This window comes from Oncorhynchus mykiss, chromosome 6 (assembly GCF_013265735.2).
Source record: "Oncorhynchus mykiss isolate Arlee chromosome 6, USDA_OmykA_1.1, whole genome shotgun sequence".
Taxonomy (NCBI): domain Eukaryota; kingdom Metazoa; phylum Chordata; class Actinopteri; order Salmoniformes; family Salmonidae; genus Oncorhynchus; species Oncorhynchus mykiss.
The window spans coordinates 95164314-95183109 of record NC_048570.1 but is presented as its reverse complement, the minus strand read 5'-3'; the positions used below and the strand labels follow the sequence as shown (position 1 = coordinate 95183109).

Below are 18796 nucleotides of genomic sequence, written 5' to 3'. Positions count from 1 at the left end.
AAAAAATATCAATATATTGCATTGACACAAACCTGTTGTCTGTCAATTAAAACATTATACACAATCAATAGTGTCTTCAGGCTCTTATCCACAGATAACGGTACTCTTACACACTTTTCTTTCTACGGTACAGATACAATTCCACTGAGTCACCCTGTTCTTCTGTCGTCTGCTCCCATCTAGCGGGTTTAACCGGTATAAAGGCTTTCTGGGGTTGGGGAAATATACGAAACGCAATTGTGTTTGTTCTCCGCGGTGTTCCGTAGTCGGGGGCTCACAGGTCCGTTTCTGAAAACACAGTGTTTTTTGTCGGTTAAATTCCTCTAGTAAATTGTATTTTGGTAGTGAATTGTGCACAATCTTACTAGTAAAATTAATTATTACAATGGCATACCAGCTCTACAGAAATACGACGCTAGGAAACAGTCTGCAAGAGAGTCTTGACGAGCTAATTCAGGTAAACTGCAGCTATGCTAGCGTCCAAGATAGCTAGATAATTAGCTAACGTGATCTTGTTGCACTTTGTTTTAGGATAGCAAGTTAAGTTAACTAATTATGAAGCCACATTCATCGTTAACTTCGTTATCTGAAAAAACGGGTTTTATCTTTCACTAGAAATAACTGGTTAGCTAACCTAGTTTCCCTTCTCGTCTTCGACATAGCTAGCTAACTAGTTAGCCATGCTAACAAGAAGCATCTCCATAACTGGCTGCAGTGACGTCTGATTTGAACCAAGAAGCTAAAATAATTGTTCTAGAAACCTCATTTACAGGTTCAGTTTTGATTGACTAAATTAAGCTGGCTAATGTGTTTCACCGAAGTCAGTGGTGATGAGTAACGTTCTTTGGATTCACTACATTTGTATTGCTAGTTACTGGCTCATTAGTTAGCTATTATACGCGCATGCGCGACTAGTGACTGGTGATTAGCTCAATAAACTCATGATTTCTGGTTCAAGCCTCACTCCAGCACTTCTCAATCACTAGCTACATTACTTTACCAGCTACTGTTAGCTACTCATCTGAAAACAGTAGCTAGGTATATATTTCTTACAATGTTAAACTTGAGTCATGATTAAATGGAAAAACGGTTGTTTCCCCCTTTTTTTCCCCCCCAGACCCAACAGATCACTCCTCAGTTGGCGCTTCAGGTTCTCCTCCAGTTTGACAAAGCCATCAACACGGCGCTGGCCAACCGGGTTCGCAACAGGGTCAACTTCAAGGTGAGGACTGGCTTGTGTTCACTAGGAAGCAAACGAAACGAGGAAGAGACCGATCTGAATTTGTCTAATAGAAACTCTTGTTTTCATGGGCAAAACACAACTGTTTGGACTAATTATATTTGCACCTACCTTAAAAAAAGGAGGGGGGGACAAATACGGGCTGGAACAGAAAAGGTGCAGGCTTTCTCTCTAGCCAAAGCAACATCACAGCTGATTCAACAAAGACTGTATTGAAGGTTATGGTTAAATCAGTGTATTCGTCACGTACACAGTTTCCAACTGGTGTAAACGGTGCAGCATAATGTTTACTGTACAATATCAATATAATCAAAGTCAAATAAGTAGTAGGTAGAATGTAATATAATGGATATGTACACAATTTGGTTAGTTGGAAACAGATGACTGTTTTTTGTCTGGAGCAAAAGCCTTCACCCACACAAGCCTTGCAGATAAGTTGGTCCATCCCTGGTTGAAAAAGAGCTGAAATCATAGCTGTATGTTTTTATTAATAATGGTTGAAATGCCATTCTGCTTTTCTACACTTTTTTTAATGTGTTGTAACATTCTCTGGCCTCTAGGGGTCACTAAACACCTATAGATTCTGTGACAACGTGTGGACCTTCGTTCTGAATGACGTGGAGTTCAGGGAAGTGACAGATCTGGTCAAGGTGGACAAAGTCAAGATCGTTGCCTGCGATGGGAAAAGTAGGTTCAACTCTCTCTGTCTCTCTCTCTGTCTCTCTCTCTGTCTCTCTCTCTCTCTCTCTGTCTCTCTCTGTCTCTCTCTGTCTCTCTCTGTCTGTCTCTCTCTGTCTCTCTCTCTCTCTCAGGCCATTTTCTCTTCATCTTCAAACAGACTCGGTTAGAACTAGATTACACACTTCGCTTTCCAAGTATAAGACCAAGTGAATTACTATTTCTCACACCGTAGTTTGATTTTGATGCAGATTCTCATTTGAAATATGCACAATGTATCACCATTACTAACCTGCCCAGCTTCTTTTCTCTTATCAGACACGGGCAATGCTGCAGAGTGAACGAAGACGATGGCATCCGCTGAGACGTTACTGATGAAGAGGGTGGAGAGAGACCACCCCATATCACAGACAGACAGGACTGTATATATATAACTTATTACAGTAATGGCTGTGAAGAAGATACACTTAAACCCTTGTGTGTGTGTGTGTATATATACGACCATCTGAATCAATGGGCGTGAATGGACCAGTCAAGGCCTTGGGATATTTGCTTGCATTACTTTTTTTTTTAAATAAATGTGTTTCTTAGAACTGCCTTTTCAGTTTAGTTACTGTTGTTGAGCTCGTTAACCTTTAATAAACTTTTATTTAAAATATGGTGATTTTATTTCTGGGGGACAAACTGCATTTGAAACAGATGTCGTGTCACTGTGTTTTATTTTATTTTATTTTTTTAAACAAAACAGTATAGCTTCCTTCCTCACTCGTCCACAACGGAGTGATCTTGGATCCTCTGCTCCTAAAACACACGTGACCGCCCCCTTGACAACGACTTGCTCTATAAAGGCTCTGCTTCAACTGCAATTGTCTTACTATTGGTCTCATTATTGGTCTCACTGTTGGACTTACTATTGGACTCACTATTGGTCTTACTGTTGGTCTTACTGTTGGTCTTACTGTTGGTCTCACTATTGATCTCACTGTTGGTCTCACTATTGGTCTTACTTGCTATCCACTGTCTGTTCTTTGGATAGAAGCTTATCAGATGTTATTGGTCCGTTCAGATTTATCAGATGTTATTGGTCCGTACACATTTAGCAGATGTTATTGGTCCGTACACATTTAGCAGATGTTATTGGTCCGTTCACATTCAGCAGATGTTATTGGTCCGTTCACATTCAGCAGATGTTATTGGTCCGTTCACATTCAGCAGATGTTATTGGTCCGTTCACATTCAGCAGATGTTATTGGTCCGTTCACATTCAGCAGATGTTATTGGTCCATTCACATTTAGCAGATTGTATTGGTCACATACACATTTAGCAGATGTTATTGCAGGGGTAGTGAAATGCTTTATGTTCCTAGCAGTGCAGTAATATCTAACAATACACACATCTATAAGGAAAATAATGGAATTAAGAAATGTATAAATATTAGGATGAATGATGTTGGAGTCTGTAGGATAAATATGTATGTGTGATGGGATGTATAGACTTGGACAGTGTGGATAGAATATACACTGCTCAAAAAAATAACACTTAAACAACACAATGTAACTCCAAGTCAATCACACTTCTGTGAAATCAAACTGTCCACTTAGGAAGCAACACTGATTGACAATAAATGTCACATGCTGTTGTGCAAATGGAATAGACAACAGGTGGAAATTATAGGCATTTAGCAAGACACCCCCAATAAAGGAGTGGTTCTGCAGGTGGTGACCACAGACCACTTCTCAGTTCCTATGCTTCCTGGCTGATGTTTTGGTCACTTTTGAATGCTGGCGGTGCTTTCACTCTAGTGGTTGCATGAGACGGAGTCTACAACCCACACAAGTGGCTCAGGTAGTGCAGCTCATCCAGGATGGCACATCAATGCGAGCTGTGGCAAGAAGGTTTGCTGTGTCTGACAGCGTAGTGTCCAGAGCATGGAGGCGCTACCAGGAGACAGGCCAGTACATCAGGAGATGTGGAGGAGGCCGTAGGAGGGCAACAACCCAGCAGCAGGACCGCTACCTCCGCCTTTGTGCAAGGAGGAGCAGGAGGAGCACTGCCAGAGCCCTGCAAAATGACCTCCAGCAGGCCACAAATGTGCATGTGTCTGCTCAAACGGTCAGAAACAGACTCCATGAGGGTGGTATGAGGGCCCGACGTCCACAGGTGGGGGTTGTGCTTACAGCCCAACACCGTGCAGGACTTTTTGCATTTGCCAGAGAACACCAAGATTGGCAAATTCGCCACTGGTGCCCTGTGCTCTTCACAGATGAAAGCAGGTTCACACTGAGCACATGTGACAGTCTGGAGACGCCGTGGAGAATGTTCTGCTGCCTGCAACATCCTCCAGCATGACCGGTTTGGCGGTGGGTCAGCCATGGTGTGGGGTGGCATTTCTTTGGGGGGCCGCACAGCCCTCCATATGCTTGCCAGAGGTAGCTTGACTGCCAGTAGGTACCGAGATGAGATCCTCAGACCCCTTGTGAGACCATATGCTGGTGCGGTTGGCCCTGGGTTCCTCCTAATGCAAGACAATGCTAGACCTCATGTGGCTGGAGTGTGTCAGCAGTTCCTGCAAGAGGAAGGCCTTGATGCTATGGACTGGGCCCGCCTGTTCCCCAGAACTGAATCCAATTGAGCACATCTGGGACATCATGTCTCGCTCCATCTACCAACGCCACGTTGCACCACAGACTGTCCAGGAGTTGGCGGATGCTTTAGTCCAGGTCTGGGAGGAGATCCCTCAGGAGACCATCCGCCACCTCACCAGGAGCATGCCCAGGCGTTGTAGGGAGGTCATACAGGCACGTGGAGGCCACACACACTACTGAGCCTCATTTTGACTTGTTTTAAGGACATTACATCAAAGTTGGATCAGCCTGTAGTGTGGTTTTCCACTTTAATTTTGAGTGTGACTCCAAATCCAGACCTCCATGGGTTAATAAATTTGATTTCCATTGATAATTTTTGCGTGATTTTTGTTGTCAGCACATTCAACTATGTAAAGGAAAAAGTATTTAATAAGAATATTTCATTCATTCAGATCTAGGATGTGTTATTTTAGTGTTCCCTTTATTTTTTTGAGCAGTGTATATAGTATATCTGTAGGATAAATATGTATGTTGTGATGGGATGTATAGACATGGACAGTGTGGATAGAATATATATAGTATATCTAGTATAAATTCGTATGTTGTGATGGGATGTAAAGACATGGACAGTGTGGATAGAATATATATATATAGTATATCTGTAGGATAGAGTACATAGCAAAAGATACATAGGAATGTCCTTGACTAGAACACAGTATATACATATGAAATCTGTGCTACGGGGCGACAGTCCTTTAGTTCAGTCATATAGAATGGGGGTTGTCTTTAGTTATATAGAATGGGGGTTGTCTTTAGTTAAATAGAATTGGGGTTGTCTTTAGTTCAGTTATATAGAATGGGGGTTGTCTTTAGTTCAGTTATATAGAATGGGGGTTGTCTTTAGTTCAGTTATATAGAATGGGGGTTGTCTTTAGTTAAATAGAATTGGGGTTGTCTTTAGTTCAGTTATATAGAATGGGGGTTGTCTTTAGTTATATAGAATTGGGGTTGTCTTTAGTTAAATAGAATTGGGGTTGTCTTTAGTTCAGTTATATAGAATGGGGGTTGCCTTTAGTTCAGTTATATAGAATGGGGGTTGTCTTTAGTTCAGTTATATAGAATGGGGGTTGCCTTTAGTTCAGTTATATAGAATGGGGGTTGTCTTTAGTTCAGTTGTATAGAATGGGGGTTGTCTTTAGTTCAGTTATATAGAATGGGGGTTGTCTTTAGTTCAGTTGTATAGAATGGGGGTTGTCTTTAGTTCAGTTATATAGAATGGGGGTTGTCTTTAGTTCAGTTATATAGAATGGGGGTTGCCTTTAGTTCAGTTATATAGAATGGGGGTTGCCTTTAGTTCAGTTATATAGAATGGGGGGTTGTACAAAGGTATTGTGCCACAATACGGCTGTGATGGTTAGTCCTCTACACTATACATGATTTAGCCACTTCTATCGTTGTCATGCCTTGTCTTCCTGGACAGTATTCAGCCAGGCTAGTGGCTGGTTATGCTGTGGGACAACTGCCAAGCAGGAGTGAAGGCCTGTTCACCCCGCTATCATCCAGAAGGCGAGGTCAGTACAGGTGCATCAAAGCTGGGACCGAGAGACTGAAAAGCAGCTTCTATCTCAAGGCCATCAGACTGTTAAACAGCCACCACTAACATTGAGTGGCTGCTGCCAACACACTGACTCAACTCCAGCCACTTTAATAATGGAAATTGATGTAAAATATATCACTAGCTACTTAATATAATGTTTACATACCCTACATTACTCATCTAATATGTATATACTGTACTCTATACCATCTACTGCATCTTGCCTATGCAATTGTTTCTCTCACCACTCACCCTCCCCACCCCACCTCACATTCCCTCTGGCAGACCAGCTGTGACCCAGTCCTCTCACCACTCAGCCAGGCCAAGGTACCAACTCACATTCCCTCTGGCAGACCAGCTGTGACCCAAATCACTAGGAGAAGGATCGGGGGAAAGATGACTGCCCAGATGAGAAGACTGATGAGGAGTCCGTTTTAGAGTAGTGTTTCCCACTCCAACGTACTGTCGTGTTGTAATGGCATTATAAAGCTGAATATCACATGACAGGAAGAGAGGGTTGACTGAGTAGGAGCGAATGGCATTATAAAGCTGGATATCACATGACAGGAAGAGAGGGTTGACTGAACGAGTAGGAGCGAATGGCATTGTAAAGCTGAATATCACATGACAGGAAGAGAGGGTTGACTGAACGAGTAGGAGCGAATGGCATTATAAAGCTGAATATCACATGACAGGAAGAGAGGGTTGACTGAACGAGTAGGAGCGAATGGCATTATAAAGCTGAATATCACATGACAGGAAGAGAGGGTTGACTGAACGAGTAGGTGCGAATGGCATTATAAAGCTGAATATCACATGACAGGAAGAGAGGGTTGACTGAACGAGTAGGAGCGAATGGCATTATAAAGCTGAATATCACATGACAGGAAGAGAGGGTTGACTGAACGAGTAGGAGCGAATGGCATTATAAAGCTGAGTATCACATGACAGGAAGAGAGGGTTGACTGAACGAGTAGGAGCGAATGGCATTATAAAGCTGAATATCACATGACAGGAAGAGAGGGTTGACTGAACGAGTAGGAGCGAATGGCATTATAAAGCTGAATATCACATGACAGGAAGAGAGGTTTGACTATATGACTAGGAGCGAATGGCATTATAAAGCTGAATATCACATGACAGGAAGAGAGGTTTGACTATATGACTAGGAGCGAATGGCATTATAAAGCTGAATATCACATGACAAGAAGGGAGGATTGACTATATGACTAGGACAAAAAGAGACCGCTCATAATGAAGTTTCAAATGGCCAAGTTAGTAGTCTATAGACAATATGAATATTGTTATTGCTATTTTCATGTCATCCAACAAATGTAATTGGATTCGGTGTTATGGTCAGATCACATGAAAACAGAGCTCTTCGGACAGGGTTTGGTGTTGAAAGAAAGGATGTGATAAGCAGAAAAGAAACCCCCCCCCACACCTACTGTAAAATATGGTGGTAGATTTTTGATGTTTTGGGGATATTTTGCTTCCACTGGTCCTGAGGTCCTTGTTAGGGTCAACGGCATCATGAACTTTACCCAGTACCAGAACATTTTAGCCAAAAAAACCTGGTTTCCTCTGCCTGCAAGTGGATCTTCCAGCAAGATAATAGCACACATGAAATTTCACAAAGAAATTGACGACTAAATCAACATTTTCGCAATGGTCATCTGAGCCTCATGGACGGTCCATTGAAGAGGACGGTCCATAAGAGCAGACGAAGGATATCAAGGATCTAGACAGATTCTGTATGGAGGAATAAGGTCTAAGATTCCTCCCAAAGTTTTCTCTAATCTCAGTAGAGATTTTTTAGGAAAAAGACTCGGTGCAGTTATCATGGCGAGGTATTGAAAACAACGGGTGACAATAATTTTTACCTCTTTTTTTTCCAGAGAGGAAAACGCATTACTTGTTTAACAAAAATGTCTTTCTCTGAGAAATTATGTTTGTATAAAATAATATAATTTCACAATTTTTAGAGCAAATAAGCATTTTTCACTCATCAACGGTGCCAATAATTTTGGACCTGACTAGGCTATTTATTTTACCTTTATTTAACTAGGCAAGTCAGTTAAGAACAAATTCTTGTTTTCAATGATGGCCTAGTGGGTTAACTGCCTGTTCATGGGAAGAACAACAGATTTGTACTTTGTCAGCTCAGGAGTTTGAACTTGAAACCTTCCGATTACTAGTCCAACACTCTAACCACTAGGCTACCTGCTGGTTACTAGTCCAACACTCTAACCACTAGGCTACCTGCTGGTTACTAGTCCAACACTCTAACCACTAGGCTACCTGCTGGTTACTAGTCCAACACTCTAACCACTAGGCTACCTGCTGGTTACTAGTCCAACACTCTAACCACTAGGCTACCTGCTGGTTAATAGTCCAACACTCTAACCACTAGGCTACCTGTTGGTTACTAGTCCAACACTCTAACCACTAGGCTACCTGCTGGTTACTAGTCCAACACTCTAACCACTAGGCTACCTGCTGGTTACTAGTCCAACACTCTAACCACTAGGCTACCTGCTGGTTAATAGTCCAACACTCTAACCACTAGGCTACCTGTTGGTTACTAGTCCAACACTCTAACCACTAGGCTACCTGCTGGTTACTAGTCCAACACTCTAACCACTAGGCTACCTGCTGGTTACTAGTCCAACACTCTAACCACTAGGCTACCTGCTGGTTACTAGTCCAACACTCTAACCACTAGGCTACCTGCTGGTTAATAGTCCAACACTCTAACCACTAGGCTACCTGTTGGTTACTAGTCCAACACTCTAACCACTAGGCTACCTGCTGGTTACTAGTCCAACACTCTAACCACTAGGCTACCTGCTGGTTACTAGTCCAACACTCTAACCACTAGACTACCTGCTGGTTACTAGTCCAGCAGGTAGCCTAGTGGTTAGAGCGTTGGACTAGTAACCAGCAGGTAGACTAGTGGTTAGAGCATTGGACTAGTAACCAGCAGGTAGACTAGTGGTTAGAGCGTTGGACTAGTAACAAGCAGGTAGCCTAGTGGTTAGAGTGTTGGACTAGTAACCATCAGGTAGCCTAGTGGTTAGAGCATTGGACTAGTAACCAGCAGGTAGCCTAGTGGTTAGAGCGTTGGACTAGTAACCAGCAGGTAGACTAGTGGTTAGAGCATTGGACTAGTAACCAGAAGGTAGCCTAGTGGTTAGAGCATTGGACTAGTAACCAGCAGGTAGCCTAGTGGTTAGAGCGTTGGACTAGTAACCAGCAGGTAGCCTAGTGGTTAGAGCATTGGACTAGTAACCAGCAGGTAGCCTAGTGGTTAGAGCGTTGGACTTGTAACCAGCAGGTAGCCTAGTGGTTAGAGTGTTGGACTAGTAACCAGCAGGTAGCCTAGTGGTTAGAGTGTTGGACTAGTAACCAACAGATAGCCTAGTGGTTAGAGCGTTGGGCCAGTAACCAGCAGGTAGACTAGTGGTTAGAGTGTTGTACTAGTAACCAGCAGGTAGCCTAGTGGTTAGAGTGTTGGACTAGTAACCAACAGGTAGCCTAGTGGTTAGAGCGTTGGACTAGTAACCAACAGGTAGCCTAGAATCCCCGAGCTGACAAGGTACAAATCTGTCGTTCTGCCCCTGAACAGGCAGTTAACTCACTGTTTCTAGGCCGTCATTGAAAATAATAATTTGTTCTTAACTGACTAGTCAAATGAAAAAAATACATGTGTCATTTCTGTCCACAATGAGACATCAGGCACACATCAACTGGTGATTGGCTGGTAAGACATTAACGTATATGCGTTTAGTCCCTATTTCTGTTTTTTTAATTACATTTTTTTCGGGCTAACAATTTAAACGAATGACTACACAGACAGGACTAGAATTATATATATATATATATATATATATATATATATATATATATATATATATTTGTTTTCAAATGTGAGACTACAGTAGCCCATGGTTATCGCTCCACTGCACGTCATCAGCCATTCAAATACAGAACAATGCCATTGATGTACAGAGCAACAATGTAGCCAGCCACTCGAGAACATGACGACGGCATTGTCTTTCCACGGTCGTTCCGCCAGCCGGGACCAGACAAAGCGCCATCCACTGGTGAGTCCCTCTGCTGTGATAATGAAGCCTAGTGTTACCATGGTAATATATTGTATAAGTACCAGCGCCATTTATATAACCGCCACACTACTCCAGAAGAATCCCGTCTCCTAAATGATGTTGGTTTAAGGCTACAACCAGACAAGCGCCCAAACCGGCCGGCGGGTTCTGAATTCGGTAGACAGAGAGACACTGCGCGACAGAGAGAGACAGAGACAGTGAGAGAAAGAGAGAGAGAGAGAGAGAGAGGAAAGGGAGATAGTCAATGGCATTATTAAAGGAGGGGTGGACGCTGTTGATCCTTGACGTCATGCTGTGGAATGGAACGGTGGGAGTGACTTTAGTGCTCGTGCTGCAGCAGCAGGCGGAGATAGAGACAGAATGACGGCAGGCGGATGAGAGGAGCACAGACCCCGTCTGGCGGGCATGTTTATCACACAGGGAAAATACAAACACGAAACACACAGAGACACAAAGGACCAGTGGGGATTAAACAAATAATGACGGGAGACAGTGACTTAAAATACACGGTGAGTTGATGCCTATGTGGATGTAATACTATATATATCTGGATATAGTAAATCATTTATGCTGTCATTCTTTTTCCTTCCGTTAGGCAGGTGCACCCGGTTGGTCCGGTAGATTTGCATGTCGAGTCTATGCACGGTTTTGGATTCATTTGTTATTATATTGACTAGATAACCTATACCGTAGCCTATGATGAGATTGGCAAATGCAAGTGATATTTGTGGAGAATGGTACAAAGAGATATCAATCTCAACAGTGTGGCCTTTTTTCAAGGTAAACACCGTGTGATTTTTTTTTTGGGGGGGGCCAGGGTGAACCGAATGTGATATTTTATAGGCCCCCCCCGTCGTTGTTTTTCTGTCATGAAAGGAACAGAGCATTATCGTTTCATGAGGATGGTAGGACCTAGGCTACACAACGTAGGCTACACGCTCTGAGTAATGTGATGATTCAATTCGGGGAGCAGCCTACAGTACGTAACCTTTAGTGTAAAGACAGTCTCATACAACACGGTAGTCTACGTAACATGTCGTTGAGCATAGGAATAGACCACGCGTAAACAAACACACACACACACAATTCATCCAGAAAACACAATATAGAGGTTGTGTAATCACACTCCTGCTATAGCACGAGACATCCCTGATACCTGTCGCTCCATACATTATTTGTAACCTTAATGTGACTTTGTTTAATTCTGCGACACAAAACGCACAGATAGGCAGGCCTGCATTTAACTGTGCACCGATTTAATAGATTGTTCTGCCTTCTTTTGTCGACGACCAGCATCTATAGGATATATGTATATATTTATATACAGTATATAAAACCGTTGGACCATGGTTTATAGGCCTGAGTAAACGATAGGTATCGCTGTAATAATAGTCAGACGTCGTTGTGTGTCTTGAGTTCAGTCGTCATTTCAAATGGCTCCGCGTATCATGATAAAGTAACACATACTTGTAAAGGCCTTCATTGTCAGGAGGATGTGGTTGCTGGATCACTGCTATGGAATTGCAGTCTTGTTATTTCCTTTCTGTGAAGTGATTGGCTAGCCGCGTTGTTCTGTGACAGTCTATTGGCTATAATGATGCTGGGACATGTCATCGACGTCCTCATATTTTCCATTTCATCTGTTGACAATGGTCTGTCTGTCTGTCTGTCTGTCTGTCTGTCTGTCGTCTGTCTGTCTCTCGTCTGTCTGTCTGTCTGTCTGTCTGTCTGTCTGTCTGTCTGTCTGTCTGTCTGTCTCTCGTCTGTCTGTCTCTCTCGTCTGTCTGTCTGTCTGTCTGTCTGTTATTGTGTACACCTAGCTACATTGTGTATTCTAGTTGCATGAGGTACCGCATATCTGTTCAAGTGTTGTGTTGTTGTCTAGTATTTCCATAGCATAGGGTTTTGGGAATCTGACTAGCGTAGTGTTTACTATATATACGTTTACACCATGTGTTGATGCTTCACCACCTGAGGCCACCCACCTGACCATACCAGTACCTGGGTCCATCCACCTGACCATACCAGTACCTGGATCCACCCACTTGACCATACCAGTACCTGGATCCATCCATCCACCTGACCATACCAGTACCTGGATCCATCCACCTGACCATACCAGTACCTGGATCCATCCATCCACCTGACCATACCAGTACCTGGATCCATCCATCCACCTGACCATACCAGTACCTGGATCCATCCACCTGACCATACCAGTACCTGGATCCATCCATCCACCTGACCATACCAGTACCTGGATCCATCCATCCACTTGACCATACCAGTACCTGGATCCATCCATCCACCTGACCATACCAGTACCTGGATCCATCCACCTGACCATACCAGTACCTGGATCCATCCATCCACCTGACCATACCAGTACCTGGATCCATCCATCCACCTGACCATACCAGTACCTGGATCCATCCACCCACCTGACCATACCAGTACCTGGATCCATCCACCTGACCATACCAGTACCTGGATCCATCCACCTGACCATACCAGTACCTGGGTCCATCCACCTGACCAGTACCTGGATCCATCCACCTGACCATACCAGTACCTGGATCCATCCACCTGACCATACCAGTACCTGGATCCATCCACCTGACCATACCAGTACCTGGATCCATCCACCTGACCATACCAGTACCTGGATCCATCCACCCACCTGACCATACCAGTACCTGGATCCATCCACCTGACCATACCAGTACCTGGGTCCACCCACCTGACCATACCAGTACCTGGATCCATCCACCTGACCATACCAGCACCTGGATCCATCCACCTGACCATACCAGTACCTGGGTCCATCCACCTGACCATACCAGTACCTGGATCCATCCACCTGACCATACCAGCACCTGGATCCACCCACCTGACCATACCAGTACCTGGATCCATCCACCTGACCATACCAGTACCTGGATCCATACACCTGACCATACCAGTACCTGGATCCATCCACCTGACCATACCAGTACCTGGATCCAGCCACCTGACTATACCAGTACCTGGATCCATCCACCTGACCATACCAGTACCTGGATCCATCCACCTGACCATACCAGTACCTGGGTCCATCCACCTGACCAGTACCTGGATCCATCCACCTGACCATACCAGTACCTGGGTCCATCCACCTGACCAGTACCTGGATCCATCCACCTGACCATACCAGTACCTGGATCCATCCACCTGACCAGTACCTGGATCCATCCACCTGACCATACCAGTACCTGGATCCATCCACCTGACCATACCAGTACCTGGGTCCATCCACCTGACCAGTACCTGGATCCAGCCACCTGACCATACCAGTACCTGGGTCCATCCACCTGACCAGTACCTGGATCCAGCCACCTGACCATACCAGTACCTGGGTCCATCCACCTGACCATACCAGTACCTGGGTCCATCCACCTGACCATACCAGTACCTGGATCCATCCACCTGACCATACCAGCACCTGGGTCCATCCATCCACCTGACCATACCAGTACCTGGATCCATCCATCCACCTGACCATACCAGTACCTGGATCCATCCACCTGACCATACCAGTACCTGGGTCCATCCACCTGACCAGTACCTGGGTCCATCCACCTGACCATACCAGTACCTGGATCCATCCATCCACCTGACCATACCAGTACCTGGGTCCATCCACCTGACCATACCAGTACCTGGATCCACCCACCTGACCATACCAGTACCTGGATCCATCCACCTGACCATACCAGTACCTGGATCCATCCACCCACTCCAGACACAAACTATTATGTAATAATTATACAACATGGACTCCAACTAGTTAAATATAATAACATCTATGTCTCTGTCTACAACATGGACTCCAACTAGTTAAATATAATGACATCTATGTCTCTGTCTACAACATGGACTCCAACTAGTTAAATATAATAACATCTATGTCTCTGTCTACAACATGGACTCCAACTAGTTAAATATAATGACTTCTGTGTCTCTGTCTACAACATGGACTCCAACTAGTTAAATATAATAACATCTATGTCTCTGTCTACAACATGGACTCCAACTATTTAAATATAATGACATCTATGTCTCTGTCTACAACATGGACTCCAACTAGTTAAATATAATAACATCTATGTCTCTGTCTACAACATGGACTCCAACTAGTTAAATATAATGACTTCTGTGTCTCTGTCTACAACATGGACTCCAACTAGTTAAATATAATAACATCTATGTCTCTGTCTACAACATGGACTCCAACTAGTTAAATATAATAACATCTATGTCTCTGTCTACAACATGGACTCCAACTAGTTAAATATAATGACATCTATGTCTCTGTCTACAACATGGACTCCAACTAGTTAAGACTCAGACTTCTTACCTAGGAACCTCGGCCACGGTCATTCCCCTGTTTTCTGTGTTCCGTGTCTGAGTGTGTGTGTGTGTGTGTGTGTGTGCATAGCAGGGTCTCATCCTATTCTAGATTTAGGTCAGGTCCCAGCAGCATGCATTAGAGTGATGTGAGATCATGTAGTGGGCAGAGGGGGGTTGGTAGAGGGGCGGAGGGGGGTTGGCAGAGGGGTGGAGGGGGGTTGGTGGGGGTTGGCAGAGGGGGGTTGGTGGAGTGGTGGAGGGGGGTTGGTGGGGGTTGGCAGAGGGGGGTTGGTGGAGGGGTGGAGGGGGGTTGATGGAGGGGGGTTGGCTGAGGGGTGGAGGGGGGTTGGCAGAGGGGTGGAGGTGGGTTGGTGGAGGTGCGGAGGTGGGGGGTGTGGGGGGGGTGTGGGGGCTCTCACAAAGAGGGAGGATAAACCTGAAGAAGAAACGCTCGGACGGTAGCACCTCCTAGCTATGAATGCCCTTTTCATAATGCATTATGAGCACAGTTATAATGCCTTATGAGCTACTTATAATGCATTAAAAGGTTGTGGTGGTGTTTAGAGAGTGGAGCCTATAGCAGGTTATAACCAGTATATGTCAGGTGTATAACAGGTGTCTAGAGAGTGGAGCCTATAGCAGGTTATAACCAGTATATGTCAGGTGTATAACAGGTGTCTAGAGGATGTAGCCTATTGCAGGTTATAACCAGTATATGTCAGGTGTATAACAGGTGTCTAGAGAGTGGAGCCTATAGCAGGTTATAACCAGTATATGTCAGGTGTATAACAGGTGTCTAGGCACCTGACTATGCTGACTAAGCCTACAGGGCATTAGCCGGGTTCTAGATTGGTTGTTGCTGTATATCCACAGTAACTGCTATGGCTGTTTTCATGCATAGTTGGCAAGACAGCACAAATAGATCTGATGCCAGGCTAGCAGGGCATGCTTCTTCTCTTAGGTCTGGACTGTACCACTGTGCTGTGGACATGGGGGTTCTTCTCCTTGGTCTGGACTCTGGACTGTACCACTGTGCTGTGGACATGGGGGTTCTTCTCCTTGGTCTGGACTGTACCACTGTGCTGTGGACATGGGGGTTATTCTCCTTGGTCTGGACTGTACCACTGTGCTGTGGACACGGGGGTTGTTCTCCTTGGTCTGGTCTGTACCACTGTGCTGAGGACATGGGGGTTGTTCTCCTTGGTCTGGACTCTGGACTGTACCACTGTGTTGTGGACATGGGGGTTCTTCTCCTTGGTCTGGTCTGTACCACTGTGCTGAGGACATGGGGGTTGTTCTCCTTGGTCTGGACTCTGGACTGTACCACTGTGCTGTGGACATGGGGGTTCTTCTCCTTGGTCTGGACTCTGGACTGTACCACTGTGCTGTGGACATGGGGATTCTTCTCCTTGGTCTAGTCTGCACCACTGTGCTGAGGACATGGAGACTCCGGGGACGCTGCTTGGCCTCGGATCAGACATCCCAGTGAATTCTAGCTCCGTTGCTCCTCGCTCCACAAAGAGACCCATCGGAATGACCATTGTGGCTTTGTGAATGGATTCCTGTTCGCCTCAGTTCAGCACCAAGGAACTCTGGAACTCTTCTGAGTGATTCAAGAGGAGAGAATCCATAAAGACGTGAGACCAGGACACGTTGCTGTCTTTAAGCCTGGACCCAGATCTGTTTGTGTTAGATTCATGTGACCATAGGCATTGGCAAGACAGCATCAACAGATCTGGGAACAGGCTACTAGAATAATATGCGAAAATGTTTTTTTGTATGTAGTATTTTAATTTTTGACCTTTATTTAAGTCAGTTTAAGAACACATTCTTATTTTCAATGACAGCCTAGGAACAGTGGGTTAACTGCCTGTTCAGGGGCAGAACGACAGAGGAACGACAGAGGGAGAGGGACAGGGATTTGAACTTGCAACCTTCCGGCTACTAGTCGAACGCTATAACCACTAGGCTACCCTGCCGCCCCATTGGTGTCTCCAGGGAAAGTTCATGCCCTGGAGGACTTTGTCTGCGTTCCCAAAACGGCACCTTTATTCCGCCCGTTTCAAATCAACGTTCTGATCCTCATCCTTTTTGTGTTGTAACCGTTCTGAGGTTGTGGGTCGCTATAGTGATGAACCCGCTAACGTTTCAACGCTGACTGTTAGGCTGGTCCCAGATCTGTTTATAAGGATGTTATGTTGAGACTCAGGGGAATGTTGCTGACTGTTAGGCTGGTCCCAGATCTGTTTATAAGGATGTTATGGTGAGACTCAGGACATGTTGCTGTCTGTTAGGCTGGTCCCAGATCTGTTTATAAGGATGTTATGTTGAGACTCAGGGGAATGTTGCTGACTGTTAGGCTGGTCCCAGATCTGTTTATAAGGATGTTATGGTGAGACTCAGGACATGTTGCTGTCTGTTAGGCTGGTCCCAGATCTGTTTATAAGGATGTTATGTTGAGCTTCAGGGGAATGTTGCTGACTGTTAGGCTGGCACCAGATCTGTTTATAAGGATGTTATGGTGAGACTCAGGACATGTTGCTGTCTGTTAGGCTGGTCCCAGATCTGTTTATAAGGATGTTATGTTGAGACTCAGGACATGTTGCTGCTGTCTGTTAGGCTGGTCCCAGATCTGTTTATAAGGATGTTATGGTGAGACTCAGGACATGTTGCTGTCTGTTAGGCTGGTCCCAGATCTGTTTATAAGGATGTTATGGTGAGACTCAGGACATGTTGCTGTCTGTTAGGCTGGTCCCAGATCTGTTTATAAGGATGTTATGTTGAGACTCAGGACATGTTGCTGCTGTCTGTTAGGCTGGTCCCAGATCTGTTTATAAGGATGTTATGGTGAGACTCAGGACATGTTGCTGTCTGTTAGGCTGGTCCCAGATCTGTTTATAAGGATGTTATGGTGAGACTCAGGACATGTTGCTGTCTGTTAGGCTGGTCCCAGATCTGTTTATAAGGATGTTATGTTGAGACTCAGGACATGTTGCTGTCTGTTAGGCTGGTCCCAGATCTGTTTATAAGGATGTTATGGTGAGACTCAGGGGAATGTTGCTGTCTGTTAGGCTGGTCCCAGATCTGTTTATATGGATGTTGTCACGTGTAGTGATGCCTCCTCTTGAGGAAGTGGGTGTTGTTTTGTATGTAGTGATGCCTCCTCTTAGAGGAAGTAGATGTTGTTTTGTATGTAGTGATGCCTCCTCTTAGAGGAAGTAGATGTTGTTTTGTATGTAGTGATGCCTCCTCTTGAGGAAGTAGATGTTGTTTTGTATGTAGTGATGCCTCCTCTTGAGGAAGTGGATGTTGTTTTGTATGTAGTGATGCCTCCTCTTAGAGGAAGTAGATGTTGTTTTGTATGTAGTGATGCCTCCTCTTAGAGGAAGTAGATGTTGTTTTGTATGTAGTGATGCCCCCTCTTGAGGAAGTGGATGTTGTTTTGTATGTAGTGATGCCTCCTCTTAGAGGAAGTGGATGTTGTTTTGTATATAGTGATGCCTCCTCTTAGAGGAAGTGGATGTTGTTTTGTATGTAGTGATGCCTCCTCTTAGAGGAAGTGGATGTTGTTTTGTATGTAGTGATGCCTCCTATTGAGGAAGTGGATGTTGTTTTGTATGTAGTGATGCCTCCTATTGAGGAAGTGGATGTTGTTTTGTATGTAGTGATGCCTCCTCTTAGAGGAAGTGGATGTTGTTTTGTATGTAGTGATGCCTCCTATTGAGGAAGTGGATGTTGTTTTGTATATAGTGATGCCTCCTCTTAGAGGAAGTGGATGTTGTTTTGTATGTAGTGATGCCTCCTCTTAGAGGAAGTGGATGTTGTTTTGTATGTAGTGATGCCTCCTATTGAGGAAGTGGATGTTGTTTTGTATATAGTGATGCCTCCTCTTAGAGGAAGTGGATGTTGTTTTGTATGTAGTGATGCCTCCTCTTAGAGGAAGTGGATGTTGTTTTGTATGTAGTGATGCCTCATCTTAGAGGAAGTAGATGTTGTTTTGTATGTAGTGATGCCTCCTATTGAGGAAGTGGATGTTGTTTTGTATGTAGTGATGCCTCCTCTTAGACAAAGTGGATGTTGTTTTGTATGTAGTGATGCCTCCTATTGAGGAAGTGGATGTTGTTTTGTATATAGTGATGCCTCCTCTTAGAGGAAGTGGATGTTGTTTTGTATGTAGTG

General features: G+C 44.6%; 2 protein-coding genes across 2 annotated transcripts in view; both read left to right on the top strand.

The window, feature by feature from the left end:
• The first annotated feature begins 235 nt into the window (after nt 1-235).
• LOC110526865 (transcription initiation factor IIA subunit 2-like) lies at nt 236-2576 on the top strand. Its single transcript, XM_021608054.2, has 4 exons — nt 236-457; nt 1118-1222; nt 1801-1927; nt 2237-2576. Exons 1-4 carry the CDS (start codon nt 386-388, stop codon nt 2257-2259), a joined length of 327 nt encoding a protein of 108 aa, XP_021463729.1. The 5' UTR covers nt 236-385; the 3' UTR covers nt 2260-2576.
• Nucleotides 2577-10476: 7900 nt separating this feature from the next.
• The window catches only part of LOC110517419 (OTU domain-containing protein 7A), a 173979-nt gene continuing 165659 nt past the window's right edge, over nt 10477-18796 (top strand). Inside the window, exon 1 of the mRNA XM_036981649.1 lies at nt 10477-10737. The gene's annotated coding sequence lies outside the window, so the exon portion shown is untranslated. The remainder of the gene's footprint in view (nt 10738-18796) is intronic.

Bases quoted from the DNA above. Each gene is read 5' to 3' on its own strand.
- LOC110526865 (XM_021608054.2), top strand. From the start codon at position 386: ATGGCATACCAGCTCTACAGAAATACGACGCTAGGAAACAGTCTGCAA. The intron at 458-1,117 runs GTAAACTGCAGC...TTTCCCCCCCAG, and splicing joins GTCTTGACGAGCTAATTCAG to ACCCAACAGATCACTCCTCA. The intron at 1,928-2,236 runs GTAGGTTCAACT...TTCTCTTATCAG, and splicing joins CGTTGCCTGCGATGGGAAAA to ACACGGGCAATGCTGCAGAG.